We start from the raw sequence: 19,613 nt of genomic DNA on the forward strand, positions 1-19,613 counted from the left end.
GAAGCCTGAATCTTGCCAACTTTGATTTTCTTCTCTCTCACAGAGAAATGAATCCTGGGGGCAGGGTTGCTGGCTGCCTGTCAAGCTGTGCCCTATGTGAGTCGGAGAAATGTATAATCTTAAAGGGCCCTGTATACCATGAAGTAGACCCAGAGAAGGAGCACAATGAGGCTATCTTACTCCAGTCACAGATTTTTTTTCTTATTAAAAGATCAAGAGACCAGGAAATTAAAAAGTTATCTGGACAGGTTTCATGTACACATGTGAACTACTTGGGGAGGATGGGAGGAGGGCAAGAATTCTGCAGATATCATGTTGAATTCATTGCATATGAAAATCACCGGGTTAATGACATCAGAGCCTCCTGAACATGCTTACAAGGATTCTGTTGTATATTTGAGGCACAGCAATAAGACTTATTAGTATTACAAATTGCCAAAATAAAGCACTGTATTTGTTTAATGAATTTCACAGAAATCTGGAAAAACCATAACTCCCACTGAAAACATGTAACGTATACTTTTAATGACTACTTTCAAGGATCACATTTTCTAAAATTATTGACTGAGTGGAGGGGTCTAGAATTTGGTGAAAATGCTAGTTGTCTCGACTGTCCAACTACATTGCACAGAACAGATTTATATAACTCAGTCCCTGAAATCTGAGATTTATAGCAAATGCCAAATTGAACATTAGATGGTCCTCATGGGTATCCAATGCCTCCGAAGGATGTTTCTTGCCTGTGTGTATTAGAAAAGGGAAACTATTCTAGGATGTTGAGAAAGTTAATAAACATTTTCCTCACTGAAGCAATGGATTAATGAGATGATCTCTGAAGGACTCAATACTGTGTTAGGAAATGCTTTATTTCAGGCCAGTGGAGGGTGCCTTAGTGCCCAGATACTGAACAGGAATATTCTGTCCCATTAAATAACATCACATAGCTCTTCGAAGGGACTTCCAGAAAACCTTACTACATTGAAGAAGCACTCTTGCTGAAGGAACCGTTCTGCAAATGGACCAGACATTCTAATGAACCGTTTGAACAAGCCCTCTCTTTGACATCAGATTTTCTTCCCGACATAAAACTGTAAAAAAATAATCTGAATTATTACTTCTGTTACAGTGCCATTTTGCTCAAAATATTTCATTCGGGGATTCATATATAATTACCCACCTAATAAAAGGAGCTATTAGGTTGTAAAGATCCTATCTTTGCCATGCTCTTTCAAAATTATGACCTACTCAAGCTTGAAATCAAAGGCAGAGCTGAAAGGAATAATTCAGCTGAAACTCTCTCATTGGGTTTTCGAGTCACCTAACTGATAAATATGCAAACTAGCTCCCTTTCGACGACTCAGCTGCATAAATAGGGATTAACTCCAAATTCAGCTGAAAATTCATAAACTAAAAGGGTAAGCAGAAAATGTTCTTAATTTCAGCTAGTTCCAAGCTGTAGATAGCATGGCAATAGAAGCTGAAAATTCTAGTCCACAGTTTAAGATGCTGCTTTGAAAAATACATATTGGAATTATGATGTGTCAGATGTCAAGTGGTGCCTATCCCTCTCTCCTCCCTGAGTCTGGCATAGGCATGGTGTGGAAGGTTCCCTTGGCAACAGAGCCTGTGGTTAACATCTCTCAGTGTTGCCTTACATAGCTCCCTGAAGATGCAATCGTTGGAAGGGGCATCAATTAAGAAAAGATACTGTTGGACACTATCTTTCAAGGTTGCTTTCTTTTTTAAGTTTGCTCTCGGGAAGTCTTCTAATTCCACAGTGGAATAGAGGACACTGGCTGGCAAGTTATAGGATGCATGGGGCCTAAGGCTAGTTGCCAGGGAGAAGTCAGGGTGGCTGGGGTGAAGGGCTGGGGAACTCTCCTGGCTAAATTGCTGAAATGGATGACTTGGTGAACCTCAGACATGTCATCACAGTGTGGGATGGCACAGAAGCCACCCAAATTGAAAAGTGTCCTATTATAAGCTTAAGCGCACAATCACCATATGCATGAGAAGACTGCATGTTGAATTCTCTTTCTGGAACTATGTGTTCCTCTCAGGATGCCACCAGTTACAGAATTTTATATTTCTGTACTCTATACATAAATGTTAACTAAGAATTGATTTACAAATACCTGCTAAAATTGGTACATTTTATGCCCATTTGCTAAGACCTGTCACTCGTGTGAGATGAATGAGTTATAGGCATCGTTGCTTTTTGTTTGTTTACTTATTTCCTTTATGTGCTGTCAGGAAAACATCCAAACTTATAGTGTTATGGAATGAAAGAATTTACATGAGTGCTTTGTATTTCAAAGTTGAAAACAAAAAATAGTGAGCTTGCACTGATTCGCCGTGGCATGTGGACAGGCTTGAATTATGCACTTGCATTTTTTTAAGTTTAGACCTATACATAAAACAAGAGGTCTTGATGAAAGAAATGTAGGCGTTTGTTATGAGATGGTGGTCACTGCAGTGACAAAGTCCCAGGACTATTCTAGCAGCTTCAGCTTCGACTTTGCAGTACAGAGTATCGTTGCTTTTGCTTAGGGACCTCATAGTCATCCTTGTACAATTCCTGATGCCTATGTAGGACGGGATGCTGATTCCTTCTGAACCGCTTCATACAATTCTTAACTGAGTGGTCCTGATAGTTGACCTGTAGGTCAGTTAGAGTTCTCGGACACAGGTGTGCTGTTGATGAATAACTGGTACGCTGCAAAGTTCCCAAAAAATTCACCTCGACATTTCTGCAATATGTGTCAAAAAGCTGAACCCGTGATGGCATTCAGTTGCTTCATTAGCCCTTCCAAACTTGCCATTTGTTCACTCAAATCATCCTGTTCATACACCTACAGAGAGAACGAGAACACAGTTAGTGCTACATATTGACAGCTTCCTCCCATGAAGGTGGAGATCATGGCTACCTGAGCCACTTATAATTTAGAGTCTGACACAAGGACCCACAGGCAGGACTGTCCTCATAATGTATTAATTGAATGAATTTGCAATAGGAAATGAGATGTTAATAAATAATTAAATATGGTTTTCCCAGACTTTATCTTTTTAATAAGGAAAGGGTTTCCCAGTCCAAAATACCTTATGTAAGTCAAATTATACCAACTACTAGTTTTTTAATAATGGACAAACTAGTAAATTTCTCTGATGTATAGTTTTCCTCTTCCACAAAATGAGGATAATGGTATCTATTTATGACCTATTCTGAGCATCCTATGTTGCACTTTCTGCCTATATCACAGCATCTGGCATGCAGCACATGTTTAATACATTAGATCCTTTTATTTTGATACCTGTCTAGATTCACATCATCAGCCTTTTTGTCAAAATTAACATAATATAGGTGCTATATTTTGTGTAGCAACTTGATTTCTGCTCAGACTAATGAGAAACACATAGATTACGACTTTACTATGTGAGTAGAAACAAAGCTCATGCTTCAAGCCAGAGTGCTGTGCAAAAGTGTGGGTGGATTCTAGCACCATGATTTGAATGGTGTGTGAAATTAGAGGTTGACCTGCAAAATTTACTGTGAGTCACATACGTTAAAAATGTTTAGTTATCCCAGATTCCCTGGGCTCAGAAATTTAATTCAATAAGAAGATGATTTGAATACATACATACTTGCTGTTTTTGAGTCAATCTTCTTTCTTTTTTTTTTTTTTTTGGTCTTTTTGAGACAAGATATCCCTGTAGCCCCAGCTGTCCTGGAACTCACTATGTAGACCAGGCTGGCCTTGAACTCACAGAGATCAACCTGCCTCTGCCTCTGCCTCTGCCTCCCGAGTGCTTGGAATAAAAGTGTGTGCCAACACGCCCGGCTGAGTCAATCTTCTTTTTAAATGGAATTATTAAGGTGCCTGATGGTAAGTAGTCAACACATAGTGGATCCCTAACCCTAGTTTTTTTCTGCTTAAAAATATAGTCTGTTTTAATGACTATAGATTTGGTAGCCTTGATTATTTTTTGAAAATTATTTGATTGATTTATTTTTATATGCATGAGTGTTTGGCCTGCATGTATGTAAGTGAACCTGTGCTGTACAATGCCTTCAGAATTGGATTGTGTTTTATATGTAAAACACATTTGAATTTGGACTAACACATCTGAATCATTTTAGAAAAGGTAGTTGGTAATTGAATGACTCACCAAGGACTGATTGTATGTGGCCTTTTTATTCTTTGATGTTATTAAAATTTTATCATTATAATATTTGTGAACTTGAATTTGTGAACTCTATTGTGCATAAAGAAAAGAAGATCTAGTTGAAAGTGGCAAATTCTCATTTCAAAGTCTACAAAATTAAAAAGACTCAAATGTAACAAAACAGAGTCCTTTTTTTATATAAGTTTTCATCTTTCAGTTTCCTGCTAATAACGTTATCTGATACATTAATTCCATAAGACTTCTTTGAAATACTTCCTCTTGAAAACCATTCAGAAGCACATTAAAATTTCCGAACAGTTGCCTTTAGGCAAAATCTTTTTAATCTCTTTTGTAGTGCATTTTTGATAGAAAAGTTATTTTTTTCTCTCTCAAAGTTTCTGTTTTTTCCCTTCACCATTGACTTTCCTTTGAGTTTTCTACTTTAACCATGTTTGGTTTCTCCTCTTTTCTTCCCCTTTCTTAGCTAATGAAACTTTCCCATTTACTTTTAAAATATATTTTAATTAGCTTAGAAATTAGTAGATTTCCATAAGGTTTCTATATATATCCTTACTTTTGGCTAGCCCTCCACTTATCCTGTCCTCCTCTCAGTCTCCCTAACCTCAATTAAAACAAGTAGGGGCTGGAGAGATGGCTCAGTGGTTAAGAGGTGGCTGCTCTTGCAGAGGACTTGCGTTCAGTTCCCAGCCCCCACACTGCAGCTAACAACAGTCCTAACTCCAGTTTCAGGGGAGCCAACAGCCTCTTCTGACCTTCGCAGGCAGTGCACGACATGGGCAGACTTACATACATGCAGGCAACACCTGCATGCACATAAAATTCAAATGATAAATAAAATATTAAAAAACATCTTAACACCCGGAGAACCCCACCCCTCTTTTCATGTCACCTGTGTTCCACTAACTACTTTTAAAACTTAAAAAAAATTTTTTTAAATAAAATAAAACATAAAAAAAAACCTTTTCCCTTGGGTAGGAAGACTACAGTTTTCCATATACTTCTTTCATGCACTCTTCCTTTTGGGTAAGCTGTTTCCCCCCCTCCCCGGCCCCCAATTCCTCACATCCTTCCTCCAACTTCCTTATTCAGGCTTGATTGTACCTGTGTCATGCAATGCTTGCGGAGGACAGATATTGCCTGCATGTAGATAAGTGCTCACGGAAGACAGAAGAGGCTGTCGGATCCCCTGGAACTGGAGTTACGGACAGCTGTTAGCTGCCATGTGGGTGCTGGGATTTGAAGCCCCTCTATTTTTCTTCTTAAATGATTTTTATTTCATCGTTTTGCATTTTCTTCTCAATTCTATATTTCTATGTTTATTTTATGGTTTTAGAAGCAATATATATAATAACCAGAAAATCCCTAAAAATATAGTTTTTGATTAAATTTTAAGTAATGACCACATAGTCTTCTTTTTCCTACTGAAAGGGTATATGTACATACATACAATGTGTATATATATATACACACACACACACCCCTGTATGAATACATGTGTGTATATGTGTATGCATGATAATATAAAGTCACAGATTCTATACCTAATCTTGTATCTAAGACTTCACTTAAGTATTAATACATATTTAAATTTAACTAAACCCCTATATAATCTTTTTCCTTTAAGTTTCTCTGTTCATATTCTAGTGTAGGCAAGCAATAAATACAGTGGCCTGGGTGATGGCGAGCGCTGACTGCTTTAGATCACATTGCACAGCATGACTTTGAACTAAAGCCCTTACATTGGCTGGATCCTCTGTTGGCTTGTGGCTCTCCTCTGACACTTCAGGGGCTGTTGGCACAGACACGGGGAGCAGAGGGGACCTTGCTTTTCCAGCCAGCCCAAGAGAAGCAGTTTTAACATGAGTCTTGGGGAGAGAAGGTCCTGGAATAGAAAACAAGGTGATGAAAGTAATGTATGAAACATCCCAAGGAACATCCCCTTTCACATAAACAAATTCGGGAGGCTGGTTGGCATTGACTTCGGGGCATTGTTCATTCCATGGCGTAGCAATTATTTCTGACATGGTTAATGGGCTTTTTTCCCCCCTAATGGAAGACAGATTGTGATTTAGGCCTCACAAAATGAAGCCCCACAAGTAATACGTAATTTCAAGAGGACTGCAAATCATGTGGGGAATTCTGGACTGTTCATCAGAGTGTCAGGCGAGCTCACTGGCTGCTTGTTTCTGTGTTGGGTGTACAATAGGTTATTGGGTGTACAAGGTTATTGTACAATAACCTTGAATAAACTCTAAGTTATGTGAGGGACAAAAATTGTGGATTTAGCAGAGATGATTGTGTGGATTACAAATTAATATCAGGTAATCCAGTAAAAAAGTTTCTTCATGGCTAACCCGAGAGAACTTCATTATCCCTGTCCTTACTCTTTAGCATGTGACTGTGCATACGGTATTTCTATTACGATCATAGCTACAAATGTAGGCGTTAGAAACCAGGGTACAGGTGTGCTGCCAGTTGGACCTCCAGATGCTTGACCATGTATAATTTACTGTAATATTTTATGTTATTAGGATGGAGATGTAACTTAGAGGTAAAGCACTTGCTTAGCATGCACAGGGTCTTAAGCTCAATCCCCAGCATTGCAAATAGGTAAAAAAGTAGAGATAATGATTATAGTTTAGATGAAGGTACAAATTTTATAACAGAATTCACAAAGTTTGCATCATCGAAAATTAACAACAATGTGATGGTGCACAATGAACTTATTGTAGCACTTGGGATCTGAGGCAAGAGATAATTAAAAGTTCAAAGCCAACCTGGGCTATTAGATACCATGGGTCTATCTCAAGAAACACACACATGCACACATGTTCATACACACAGACACCTAAAACTTCCACCATCAAAAAACAAGCAACATATGGCACAAAATAAACAAGGAAAACAAACAAACAAACAAAGCTTTAAAAAAAGTATGTATTGAATCCCTATTTTGGGTTACATCATCGAAACTGTGTTTATCCTTCTAGAAGGCTCACAGGTTCTAGATAAATCTGAGTTTAGCTGTATTATTACAAAAACTGCCCCTCCTCTCCCTTCAAGGAGCACCTCTTAGCTCTTCCTATCTTTAACAGAGCAGCTGCATCCTAATAACAAACTGTACATATTTATGTATTTTTGATCTAGGCTTCCTAGATGATGAGATCAACTGATTTAATAGTTAGGGCTTTTAAAAATGTTTTAAAGAAACATTAATTGCTTCTGAAATATTTAATTAGACTCATGCAACATATCTAACACATACTGAAAATAAATTCTCTTTAATGTAGGTATTTACAAAGAAAAGGTAAATGGCGGAGACATGGCTTTATCATGGAGGGAATTCTAGCAAGGCCTGTGCTTGTTCTAGGAAGTACATGAGAAAAGAATCATTTTAGAATTTGTCATATAATCCTTAATGTTATCTTTAATACCACTTTTGGCAGTTTTGCATGCAGAGAAATGGGATGCTTAGGCATGGTCTACCATTATTACTATAGAAATACATTCTTTTAAAAAATTGTTATTTTTATTTTATGTGTATGAGTGTATTGCCTGTGTGTGTGTAAGTACACCCATGTCGTATGATGCCAAGTGGAGGTCAGAAAAAGGCATTGAATTCGCTTGGAACTGGAGTTACAGATGGTTGTTTGCTGCCATGTTGGTCCTGGGAACTGAGCCAGGGTCCTCTGCACGAGCAGCCAGTGCTCTTAGCTGCTGAACCATCCCTCCAGACCCCAGAAATAAATTCTTAGATAGATTCTGTTCTATCTAGAACACCTAACACTTGGGCAGAGGCTCAGTTTGGTGTGCCTGAAGACTACCTTAATCGAATCTCATTAAAAAGATGATCATTATGACAAATGATTCTCTTTAGTAAAGGCAACAATTTGTCCATTCATTCAGACACTCTGAACTCTGTGCAAAGGATCTAAGATATCTTGGCTCCAGACTCTACAGGGTGTGTAAATCTCAACTGTCTTCCTTTTCTGAAGAAATATTCACAGCATCACAGACATTCAGAATCCGAAGACTTCAGAGGTCTTGGATCCCATCTAGTGGTCCTTCCATTTTATTCTGTTGAAGTGAATCTGAGGTCCCTGGAGACCAAGAGAATAAGATAAAACCAATCTCAATAAATTAAACAGAAACAAAGGAATTGAGCAGTCTTCCAGAGTTCATTAGTGATGGGATATGACTATTGCAGTCTGTGGTCTTAAATATTTTCTTTTTTCCATATGTTGTAAGCAGAGTTAAAGATAATGAATGTATAAGGGAAATTTCCCAGGAGAGAGTTTTTAGCAGCCAGTTAGATAACACTACTGTTAAAATTGCATGTAGTGAAAAAGTAAGGTTATAAATCAGAAATTTCCACGAAAGCATCCTGTACTGGGAAGCTGACCCCATTCTCCCGGGTCTGCACTAATTCTGTCCCCATACTTTTTCTCCATTGGCATAGAGTCAACATTTTCTACTTTGAACCTCAGACAATTTAAGCCTGTCACTGGAAATCCGAGTCTCTATAACCTCACCAAGTTGTGCTTTTTTTTCCTTTACTTGATTATTTGAAGCTCATAGTGTCCCAGCACCCTCATGGCAACCAACAACTGTCTGAAACTCCAGTTGTAGGGGACCCAGTGCCCTCTTCTGGCCTCTGTGGGCATTGCATACATTTGGCTGACTTACATACATATACCCAAAACATTCATATACAAAAATATAAACTAATAAATCTTAAAAAAAATCCAGGAAACACTAGGCTCAAATATCGATCATGGGTAGTGTTTTGACACACCAAAGAGAGCTTCAACCTACTCTCTCAAGGCACACGGAAACAGCAGTGACTAAGAAAAAAATCATTACGGGAGCATGCTAATTCCTGTTCTTCAGTGTCTAGAAATGAGAGAACTTTTTTCAGCTTTTCTGCAGTTGGTAGATTTCAGGTGCTCTTTGCTTTGGAGAACTGTATTTATCTTGATAAGTAACTTAAGCATGAACACTTTCAAGGAAACTTCTATGGATTTTATCAGAGCAATGTATCAAAGCAAAAGAAAAGACAAATATCAAAGGCACTGAGCTGCTAATTTAATATAATCTTAACCTCACAGTCAACATCCTCTGAGATCTCTTCCAAATGTAAGGAATGATTTTCAGAATGTGATCAAGAAAAGTCATGTCACCTTGGGAGGGGGAAACAAACACAATAAAAGTGGTAACAAGTGGGAGGAGGATCAGGAAAGAAATCTGAAAAATCCTAGGCTTGCGTTCTGTCGTGAGAGATGGGGCCTTTGGACTATGGTGAGACGTGGTGGGAGAGGGTGGCAGAAAAAAACTGCTCACCACAGGGCAACCAGGGGACACACACACACACACACACACACACACACACCACATGGGAGGCGGGGAGAGGGAGAGAAAGAGGTCAAGGGGTCTAAAATCCCTTTCGAGACTATGCCCCAAAAGTGGCCCAACTTCATTTGACTAGGCTCAACCTCTTAAATGTTCCACCAACTCCCAATAGAGTTTCAGAGAAGCAACCAAGCTTTTAAAACACAGACTTTTGATTTTATGTATATGAATGTATAGTCTGCATGTAGGTAGGTGCACCTGTGTCATGCAATGCCCACAGAGGTCAGAAGAGGGTGTCAGATCCCCTGGGACAGGAGTTATGGATGTCTGTTAGCCACCATGTGGGTTCTGGGAATTGAACTTGGGTCCTCTGCAAGAGCAGTCAGTACTTTCAACTGCCGAACCATCTCTCCAGCCCCAGGTTCATTTCTGTCTTAAAACCATTCATGAAAACCCATAATAATATCTAAGGTTGTTTTATTCTTTTTATTTCAAACTATAAATTGTTTAACTAAAACCAGGTGGTATTAAATTTCCATGAGTCTTAATGATCCATGGTTATTTGAAAAGTTTAAGTTTACACATGCTTCAATCAGAGCCACCATGCAATTTCTGAGACTAGGATACACATTTGAGAAATGCATCGGGCAACCCTCTGGTGCAACATCAGAAGCTGATGTGTTAAGTAAATGCTTTTACACGGTTATACAACCAATTAAGTGAGCATCATTCTGGTTTTAATGCTGTTTCCTCAGCAGGACCCACTAAGGGGGAAATACAAATGATGCTGAAGTTTTGAGATGGACCAGCAGTGTGCATCAGGGGAAGATGAAATGCCTCAGCAGCAATTTACTGTTCTAAGCTTTATTTTCACAGTACAGTTATTAAACATCTCATTTGCTCATTAGGTACAGAATATATGACTGCCAGGTATGGATTCCTGCTTGCATCTCCTTGCAGTAGGTTCTCCCAACCACAATGCTTTCCATAGTGAGAATCCCCAGAAGCAACTGCAAGGAGTGTGGTGAGCAGTGACCTGGGGCACAGGGTGCAGTGTGGGTCTGATGCTCAACACTGACATTCACATCCTTGCCTACTTTTCCCTATATCCAATTCTATTTTTCATTCCTTCACTTTTTACATTTGTTTTGCCTGCACATATATTAGTATTCCACATGTGTACAGTGTCTGTGGAGGCCGGAAGAAGGTGTTGGATCCCTTGGAACTGGAGGTACAGATGGTTGTTAGCTACCATGTGGGTGCTGGGAACAGAACTAGGGTCCTCCTAAAGAGCAGCAAGTGTTCTTAACCACTAAGCCATCTCTCCAGTCGCCTCATTCCTTTACTTTTATGAATAAAATTAAAAAGGGTAGTTGAAAAAGCAGCTCAGTTCACATATCTACTTTGTTTCTCACCTGTTCTTTAATGACAATAGAAATGGACTTTCGCTGTCCAGTTTCCATGTGAACCACAGTATTCTAATATGTGTGTGTATGTGTGTGTGTATGCATATGTATGTATATTAAATGGTCTTTGCTCATGTTTACATGGGCATCATGAATTTGTAAAATGATTTGTACTTCTCATATGGGACGAGCTTTAATTGTTCTGGGAGAAATTTGAACTATGCATGGGAAAATGTTCACCTGTATTCAACAACCATATGCAGTCCTCAAAAAGTGGTCTTAGGCCTTTCAAACCACAATGCTCAAGAGTGTTGTGGTGGCTTCAATGAAAAATGACCCCCATAGGCTCATATGTTTGAACACTTGGCCCCAGCTGGTGACACTGTTCAGAGAAATTTAGGAGGCAGGGCCTTGCTGTGTGAAGCATGTCACTGGGGGTGAACTTCTGGAGGTCATAGCCTTGCCTTACTTCCAGTTTTATTGTTTCCTGTGTGTATTTGAAGATGTGAGTGCTCAGCTTTCTTTTCTAGCTGTCTCCTGCTATGCCCGGCCTCCAGGATCGACTCATCCCTCTAGAACTGTAAGACCCAAAGACCACTGTAGTGGTCATGGTGTTTTATCACAGCAACAGCAAAGTGACTAATACGGAAGTTGTAACAAGAGAGTGGGCTGTTGCTGTGAGAAGCCTTACTGTTGTGCTGCTTTTTGGAGTAATGTGGAAGATTTTGGAAGTTTGGACTAGAAAAGCTGTTGAATGCTGTACGAAGAGCAACACATTTTAATAGGAGCCTGGAAGAAAGGAGTGCTGAAGGCAATGTAGTTCCATAGGGAAATATAAATTTAAAGAGCAAATTGGATATTTTGACAAAGAATCTGGCTGTCTTCTGCTTGAGGTGAGGTCAAAGAATTTGCCTGGGGTTGAATTAAAAAGTAATGGGGTAATATCTTTGGCAGAGAACATTTCAAGACAGCCTAAAGTTTAATATGTAGCTTGGTTATTAGTGATCAATTTTATGCAGGTGTACAAAGAAAAATAACAAGTAAGGCAAAAAGAAAAACAAAAGTGTACTCTTTGGAAAGGGCACTAGGAAGTTTAATGTCCAAGTCAAAGCAGGTCCGGAAAGAGGGGTTGTACTTGATAAGGAGATAAATACCATTAGGAGAGGCCTCCTGCTCTGCTTTATAAAAAAGAGTGCTGTCAGGGCAAGACCCCAGCAAGCTAAACTGCCAATTTATTCAAGGATAAAGTCTAAGGGGAGTTTGTTTCTGCTCTGAGAGAACCACAACATAGGACAGCAGCTGCAGATGTGATCCATGGGTCCAAGGTGCACTGAAGCCGGCAGTCAAGCTTGGCAGTATTGTCTTCACAGTACTGATTTAGAGGCATGAAAGATGCAAAAGTGAGGGTGTGGGGATCTAAAGGGCCCACCTTGCAGGAGTCCGAGAAGAAGTTACTGGGGCGCGGCCTGACTTGCTTTGAAAGTCTGAAGGATACTTCTGCACTGCTGAGGAGTGCATTATCAGTGCATGACCATCCTTAAGATACACCCTCAGGGAGGGTACAGGGGGATTTCCATGTGCCTTTATAAGCTCTGTAACACCTGCAATAAATGAGTCCCTGCTTGACTAGGCTCCCTGTTGCACCTGAGTGTTCCTGGTATTGGGAGCTGCGTGGGCTGGCGAATGGCGTGCTTACTCATCCCCAATCATCACTGCGCGGGGGTCACTGGCTGGAACCCCCCAGCATGAGGGGGTCATTGATGATTCTTCCTCCACAGTTTCAGAGAGCCACAGAGACCAGGTAGCGTGTGGTAGGGGGAGAATCCCTGCATGAAGAAGGCCCTTGGAGGTCACTCTTGGCAGCTGTGAAAATGAAGCTGGGGTGGTAGTGCAGAGCCTAAGATGTTGGACATGCCAGAGCTAGGAGACATCAGCCAAGGAGAGCTACATACCAGGGACAGAACCAGCCGAAAAGAGAGACTTAGTGTTGCCAGATGGAGGAGTGGAGTCATACAAGCCCTTTAGAATGAAAGTTCCAGACTTGGCACATGGAGCTATAGGAGTTGGTTGTTGGCCCAGCTGGCTTTCAATATTGCTTTCATCCTGTATTTCCTCACTGTGCCCTATTCCTCCTTTTTTGGAGGTGGTATTGTGTGTTGTTTCTTTTTGATTTTGAAGTGGTTACCATGAAGAGATTGCCTTGTGTCTCAGAAGAGACTTTGGACACTGAACTTTTGAACACTGTTGAGATTGTTAGAGACTATGGGACTTTTAAAGTTGGATTGATGCATTGTGCATTATGATATGGCCATGAGCCTATGGGAGCCAGTGAGCAGAACATGTTGTTTGAATTAGAACTATCCTCCACAGGCTTCAAGTGATTGAATGCTTGGTCCAGTTGGTGGCATTGTTTTCAGAGGTTTAGGTCCTATGGCCTTGCTGGGAAAGGCTCATTACTAGGGATGGGCTTTAAGAGTTCATAGCCTTGCCCCAATTCGAGCTTACTCTCTCTGCTTCCTGTGCATGCTTGAAGACATGAGTACTCAGCTTTCTGCTCTGCCTGCCTCCTGCCCTCCCTCCCTGCCATTATGGTCTCTCATACTTTTGGAATTGTAATCTGAAATAAGCTCTTCCTTCTATGTTACCTTTGTCATGGCATTTTATCACAGCAACATAAAAGTAACTAACACAGTATTTTGCAATATTAGGGTGATAAGCATTCAAGTGGCATTTTTGATAAGAAAACAATTATTCTCTTATAAATTTGTTATTTCTCTTCCGAGATATGAAAAGTAGCTTCTCTGCCTGCTGGGGACATGCTGACAAGGTGCCTAGCCTCTGTACCCTTTCCTACTCTCTGTAGTACAATGGAACTATGATGAATCACAGGAAGTAGCTTTCATTTGGTCACCTCTCTGTGAAAAGTGGGGAGGGTAAGTTTAATGTACTAAAGGTCACTATTCAGGCTCTTAAACCTTCATGCTTTTGATACATAAAACTCTGCTTGTGAGGGTTACATTTGCTAAGCAAATAAGAAAGACCTGACCGCAGCAAAGCATGCCATTTCTCTAATACTTGCTCTAGTTCTCAGCTGGTGGGACCAATAGTCATGTAGTTAGGGAAGCGATAAGGCTTCCTAAACAACCCTATAGTTGTTCAGATGGCCATGGCTTGCTGGAAATCTGAATCCCACACTGCTTATCAGCACCTTTCTCTTAGGTGCATGCACTGGAACCCAGAGAAAGGAAGGCTAGAATACAGGTCCCACCACTTCTTATAGGCACATAAAATACGATAAATCCCCTTTTCCCACATTTTATTCCTTAAAATAGACTTCTAAAGCACACTTTTTTTGTCTTATCTCCAAGATAAGAAAATCAAAACCCAAAGAAGGCCATGGAATGCTCAAGACCACTTGGCTAGTAAGTGGGGTTTGAATCCAGGAATTCTACCTAATTCGTTGTTCTTTCATAGATAAACAAATTGAAAAGTTAACACAGAAGACGTCATTGGCTGGCACAGTAAACAGACCAGGCAATCTTGGTGCTGTGAGTGAAGGAGTGAGACAAGCAGGAAGATGACAGCCTGAAATTAGTGGTTCATGGAGAGAAGATAGAAAAAAGGATCAGAGTAAATACAACAGATTCCTGCTGTCTTTTCTCTCTTTTGTGGTGGTGGGAACAAACCCAAGACTCTGCACCTGCACCTGCTAGGTTAGTGCTCTCCTACTGAGTTCTTCCCCAGACTCATACTCTTTGTTGACTCCAGTTAGACATGTTCCTTTCTAAGTGATGAAACAACACAAAAGTAAAATCATGGCATCACAGAAATGAATTCTCCTAAAGACCAAGAAAAGAGTAACAAAGGTATTTATGTGATGCCTTTAGTTGCATCATGAAAATTGTCTTCCAATACTGTTTGTCCTCCACATCCTTCTGTTTCTCTCAGGTGCTCCTCCCTGCCCCCAACCCCACACTGTTACCCATATCCTTACCATATATTCAACCTGTGAAACCCAGAGTCAGTGTCTAGCCATATATTCTCCCCAATAATAGATAAATGATCCAGTAATGCACGTACTGACAAACTCTTCATAGCCTCACACCCTTTTCTTAGGTTTATTCGCATTTTCATGATAAATGATGGATGAGTGATTTTAAGGAACCAAAAGTTTTTCTGTCCCCATTGCTCTCCCTAGACTATGGAAATACTGTATTTATAAGTCACACATACCTTTACAGCTATCTGGTCTAATGAGAATCATACCTCTAAATTTCACAATATTTCTGAAATCAGATTGCTTCCTGCATGCAACAGATTCTGTGAAGTGAGAGATTTTACTTTTCTGTTCTAAAAGTGATACTATTAAATCAATGTGTATTCTAGGGATAATGACATCTTATTGCTTGTTTAGATGTCCAGGGATGAAATGAATTGATAGTTGCAACTTTAAGCATCATGTCTGGATGGATGACCAGATATGTGAAATCTAAAATAGTAAGAAAACCAGTAGGGGCCGGGAAGATAGCTCAGAAGTTAAAGCACAAGCAATGGACTGGAATTCAGATGCCTGGGACCCACATAAATGCTCGGTGGATTTGATGGCTCGCCTGTAATGCCAGGTGGAGACAGGGAATTTCTGAGCTAAGTTGTTTAGGGAGGCTAGTCATACTAGTGAGCTCTGGGCTTGGTTGAAAGACTCTCCCTCAGACACAATGATGTAGAGAGTAATTGAGGGAGGTTTTTGACATCAACCTTGGGCCTCCACATGCACATGCACACATGCATGTGCACTTCTACTCACACAAGTAGTCACACATGCTCAGCAAGCATTCATACACATGCATATGAACCACACACACATACACATTATAAAAATAAAAAGGATTCATGTGAACTCAAGCAGACACAAACCCAGCACGGAACTATGGAAATGGACAGCTGGTCCCAACCTTAGTCGAGAAGTATTGGCAGCTGATTACTGCTGGGTGAGGAAGAGCTGATTTTCTTAAAGGGATGGACTCTAGATAGGCTGACTAAGACTCAGTGGATGAACGTGCACCGAGGGATGTCTGGGAACACTAACTAGACACAATCAGCCTTAACACAAGTGACAGAATTCATGAATTCCAGTGTGTGGGGGGCTATGAGAGGGTGCCAATGGGAAAGGGGGTATAAAGATGATTAAGATGTTCTGGATGAAATACATAAGAATTCAATAAAACATTTACAAAAGATAGGACACAAAATTGGGAGGGATGGAGAATGGATCTGCAAGGAGTTAGGAGAAGTAGCAAGGGAGAATATGGCTAAAATACATTGGATGCAATATGAAAATTTCAAAATAATAAAAATATACTTAAAAAAACAAAAAGGAGAAAGAATTGCTAGACTCTAGATGATGCGTATGTTGGTGTTCATTGTACATTTTCTTTCTGAGCATTTCATATACTTAAAAATGTTTTTTAATTTTATTTATTTTTATTTTATGTGTATGCGTGTATTGCCTGCATGTAGGTAAGTGCACCCGTGTTGTGCAATGTCCGCAGAGGACAGAATAGGCTGTCGGATCCCCTCACACTGGAGTTATGGACAGTTGTTAGTTGCCATGTGGGTGCTGGGATTTGAACCTGAGTCTTCTGCAAGAACAACCAGTGTTCTTAACTGCTGAGCCATCTCCCCAGCCCCCTTAAAAATGTTTTAATTAACGTTTATTAATTATACATAATAATGAATTTCACTATGACATTTGATACTTGTACATACATATATTTTGAGCATATTACCCCCTCTTGTCTCCCTCCTAGTCTCCCTTCCCTCTTCTAATATCCTTAATAGAAACTAAGCCTGTCATTTGGAAAATAGAAGACAACTCTCAGTGATATGTATATGTGTTCAGTGAGAATAACGTCTTTTCCCGTTTTTAGTCCTTTACTTCCGCTCCTTGTTTCTTCAGTCATGATGCTTTGGTATTCTCATTGCAGAAGGTTGGTGCCAGGAGAAGCAAAGTAAAAACTGGATTTGAGGCAGAGGCTGGCAGATCTCTGTGAGTTCAAGGCTAGCCTGGTCTACGTAGTGAGTTCCAGGACAGCTGTGGCTACGGGGAGACCATGCTTCAAAAAGACAGGAAAACAAAACAAAACAACAACAACAAAAAAACAACAACAAAAAACCCCCATAAACTGAATCTGGGATTAGGAGATTCCAGAAGCGTTAAGCTCATTAAATCTGTCCATCATAGGGGTTACTTGGGAAACTGCGATGCCTTTGCAGTCAGGCACTTCACCAGTATATCGGCAAAACTTCCAGGAGATGAGAACTTTCTGGAAGGAACCCTGTGGTAAGGCTCCTGGCTGCTGGATGGATTTATGGCTTCAGAGTGAGCCCTATTCACATGGATGAGGCCACACCTCTCTCTAACTTCAGTTAACCACCATCACTCAGCTCTGTGCTACTGCTATGAGCCAATCTGCTCATTATTTTGACTTCCATGTGCAGGTCCATTTCCCTCACTGCCATTATTGCCTGCAAACATTTGCAGTGAAATATAGAGATCAACGAAGTACACCACATTTGACCAGAAAACAAGCTATTAGAATACTATTGAATCCTCCTTTGACGTCATTCCATTTTTTTATATAAGATGTTCAAACTGTTGATAAGCCCAATTTATATAATGTGTCACAGTCTCCTATATCAGATCAGAAGTTTCTAGTGAATACTATCATTTTTAATAAGAATAATTTATGTTTATAGTCTCTGGTTCCTTAAAATCTTGCAACAGCGCTGTTTCAGATTCAATTTTATTTTCTTTGCTTATAGTGGAAAATTGAAGCACGAAGTTAAATGACCTATTCAGATGGAACCAAGACAGTAGGGGGACTGGGTCACAGTGGAGTTTTATGACTTTCTGGCAGTCAGTACTTTTAGCAGAGCTTTGCTCCTGTTGGAGAAGAGGCAAGGGAGACTGAGCTACTGTCCTCAATCTTCAGGTGACCATAATGTCCAGCTGTCAGGTTTTCACTAAGGAAGGTGTTGGCTCAGACTTGTTTATAAAATGCAGCCTGTTTCTGTGACTGAGGCATGCTCTAGAGCATAGTGGAAGAGAAAAACCAACAAACAACTATAATTTCAAAATGCAACAATGACTGGAACTAAAGGTTAAAATAGCAATCTTTGATTTTAAAAGCATACTAGGTTAGCACATAATTGTGGCTTGAAAATCCATGCTCTGTAAGAAAATTATGACTCCAGTGATCAGAAAAATAGAACAGCACATATAACTTACCTAGTAAAAGAGTCAGGGGTATGAAAGAAAGACATTTAAGAAGCCAATTTTAAAAAGAGCAATCATCCCAATCCCATTATTTCTACAAGCCCGTGTTTGTAATAAAGCCTCTCATCTGAAAAAAGTTGGTTTATTTATCATTGTTATTCACCAAAAATTGTTAGAATCCCTTTTGCTACAAAAGATAATGGAATTTTCCTCCTAGAGCCTTGGCATTCTGGTGGATAAAGTGATTCTGGTAATAAAACCATCAACTCTCCTGGATGCCCAAGTTGAATGTCAATGTTCAGAGACTCACAAGATGTTTAATACAGTACACTGAAAAGTGGAAGGAGAGAATCAACTCTTTAAAGTTGTTTGCTGACTTCCATACTTGTATTGTGGCACTGCTCACCCCCAACACCATGCATACAACCACATAAAAAATAAATAAAAAGTTACTCAGAAACTAACCTAAATGACTTATCCAATCTGCTAAACTTTTTCTTAGAAATGTTTAATATTTAGGATCAACCTAGAAAATCCCTTGTAAATATTCAATGTAAAGAGATCTCTGAATGTTACTAAAAAAGCAAAATATAGCCCTGTGTTTCTCTTCAGTCTTATACTCCTCTGAAACTCCAGAGTCTGGATCCATGCTCCACAGCTGACCACAGGAAACATGCTTATCCTTCTCAAGCCTCAGTTTTGCTATCAATATATCTAGTCATCTTTGATTGCTCATTAAATCTATGCAATTTATTTTATTTCTTTGAGATAGTTAACAGATCTCCTTTTTATTGATATGTTAGAATTCCATATTAGAGGAAGTTCATATTTCCCATAATAAACACCAGGTAGTTTACAGGGTGTCAAATATTAGTTATGTCTAAGCAGAGTTGTCTTACTACATTTTACCAAAGTGTAATCTAAGATGACTTGATTATATAAGATCAAATTTCATCTGTTAAACAAAATCTGTTACCAAGTGAGGACAGGAAAATTTCAAGATGCTTGTTAAAGATACAGATGGGATTCAACATGAAATGCAGTTCATGTAAAAGGATGGAGTATAATTTTCCACCCTAGAATTGATTGGAGGTGATAGCTTCAATAACACCAAATCACACATCTCCCCTATTTAGCTGTGTCAATGATTTATTTGCTCTGACTGACCCTAAAAATGATTCTTATGATACCAGCTAAAGGAAATCTGATCTCCCATAACCTCTGTGTATGGATGATTCTAACGGAATGGAACACTCTTTGATGAATACTTCCATGTTTGTCTAAGTGAGTTTAGAAAACAATTGCAATAGTATAATGATATTTTATTAGCAGCCTCATCTCATAGCGTGTTTACCAAAATATGTCTTGACAAAGAGATTGGGTCACAACAGGAACAT

The 19,613-nt window shown here is 39.6% G+C and overlaps 1 protein-coding gene across 3 annotated transcripts in view; it reads right to left on the bottom strand.

The window, feature by feature from the left end:
* Positions 1 to 10: 10 nt before the first annotated feature.
* Dcc (DCC netrin 1 receptor) overlaps positions 11 to 19,613 on the bottom strand; it is a 791,710-nt gene continuing 772,107 nt past the window's right edge. For all 3 annotated transcript variants that reach the window (XM_029558504.1, XM_029558503.1, XM_008822828.3), the window contains exons 27-28: positions 5,925 to 6,067; positions 11 to 2,852 (exon numbers count right to left, since the gene is read on the bottom strand). In XM_029558504.1, coding sequence (XP_029414364.1) covers positions 2,763 to 2,852; positions 5,925 to 6,067 — 233 coding nt within the window. In that variant the 3' untranslated portion in view covers positions 11 to 2,762. The remainder of the gene's footprint in view (positions 2,853 to 5,924; positions 6,068 to 19,613) is intronic.

The sequence above is a fragment of the Nannospalax galili genome, unplaced genomic scaffold, assembly GCF_000622305.1.
Source record: "Nannospalax galili isolate Female #2095 unplaced genomic scaffold, S.galili_v1.0 scaffold1609, whole genome shotgun sequence".
Lineage (NCBI taxonomy): Eukaryota > Metazoa > Chordata > Mammalia > Rodentia > Spalacidae > Nannospalax > Nannospalax galili.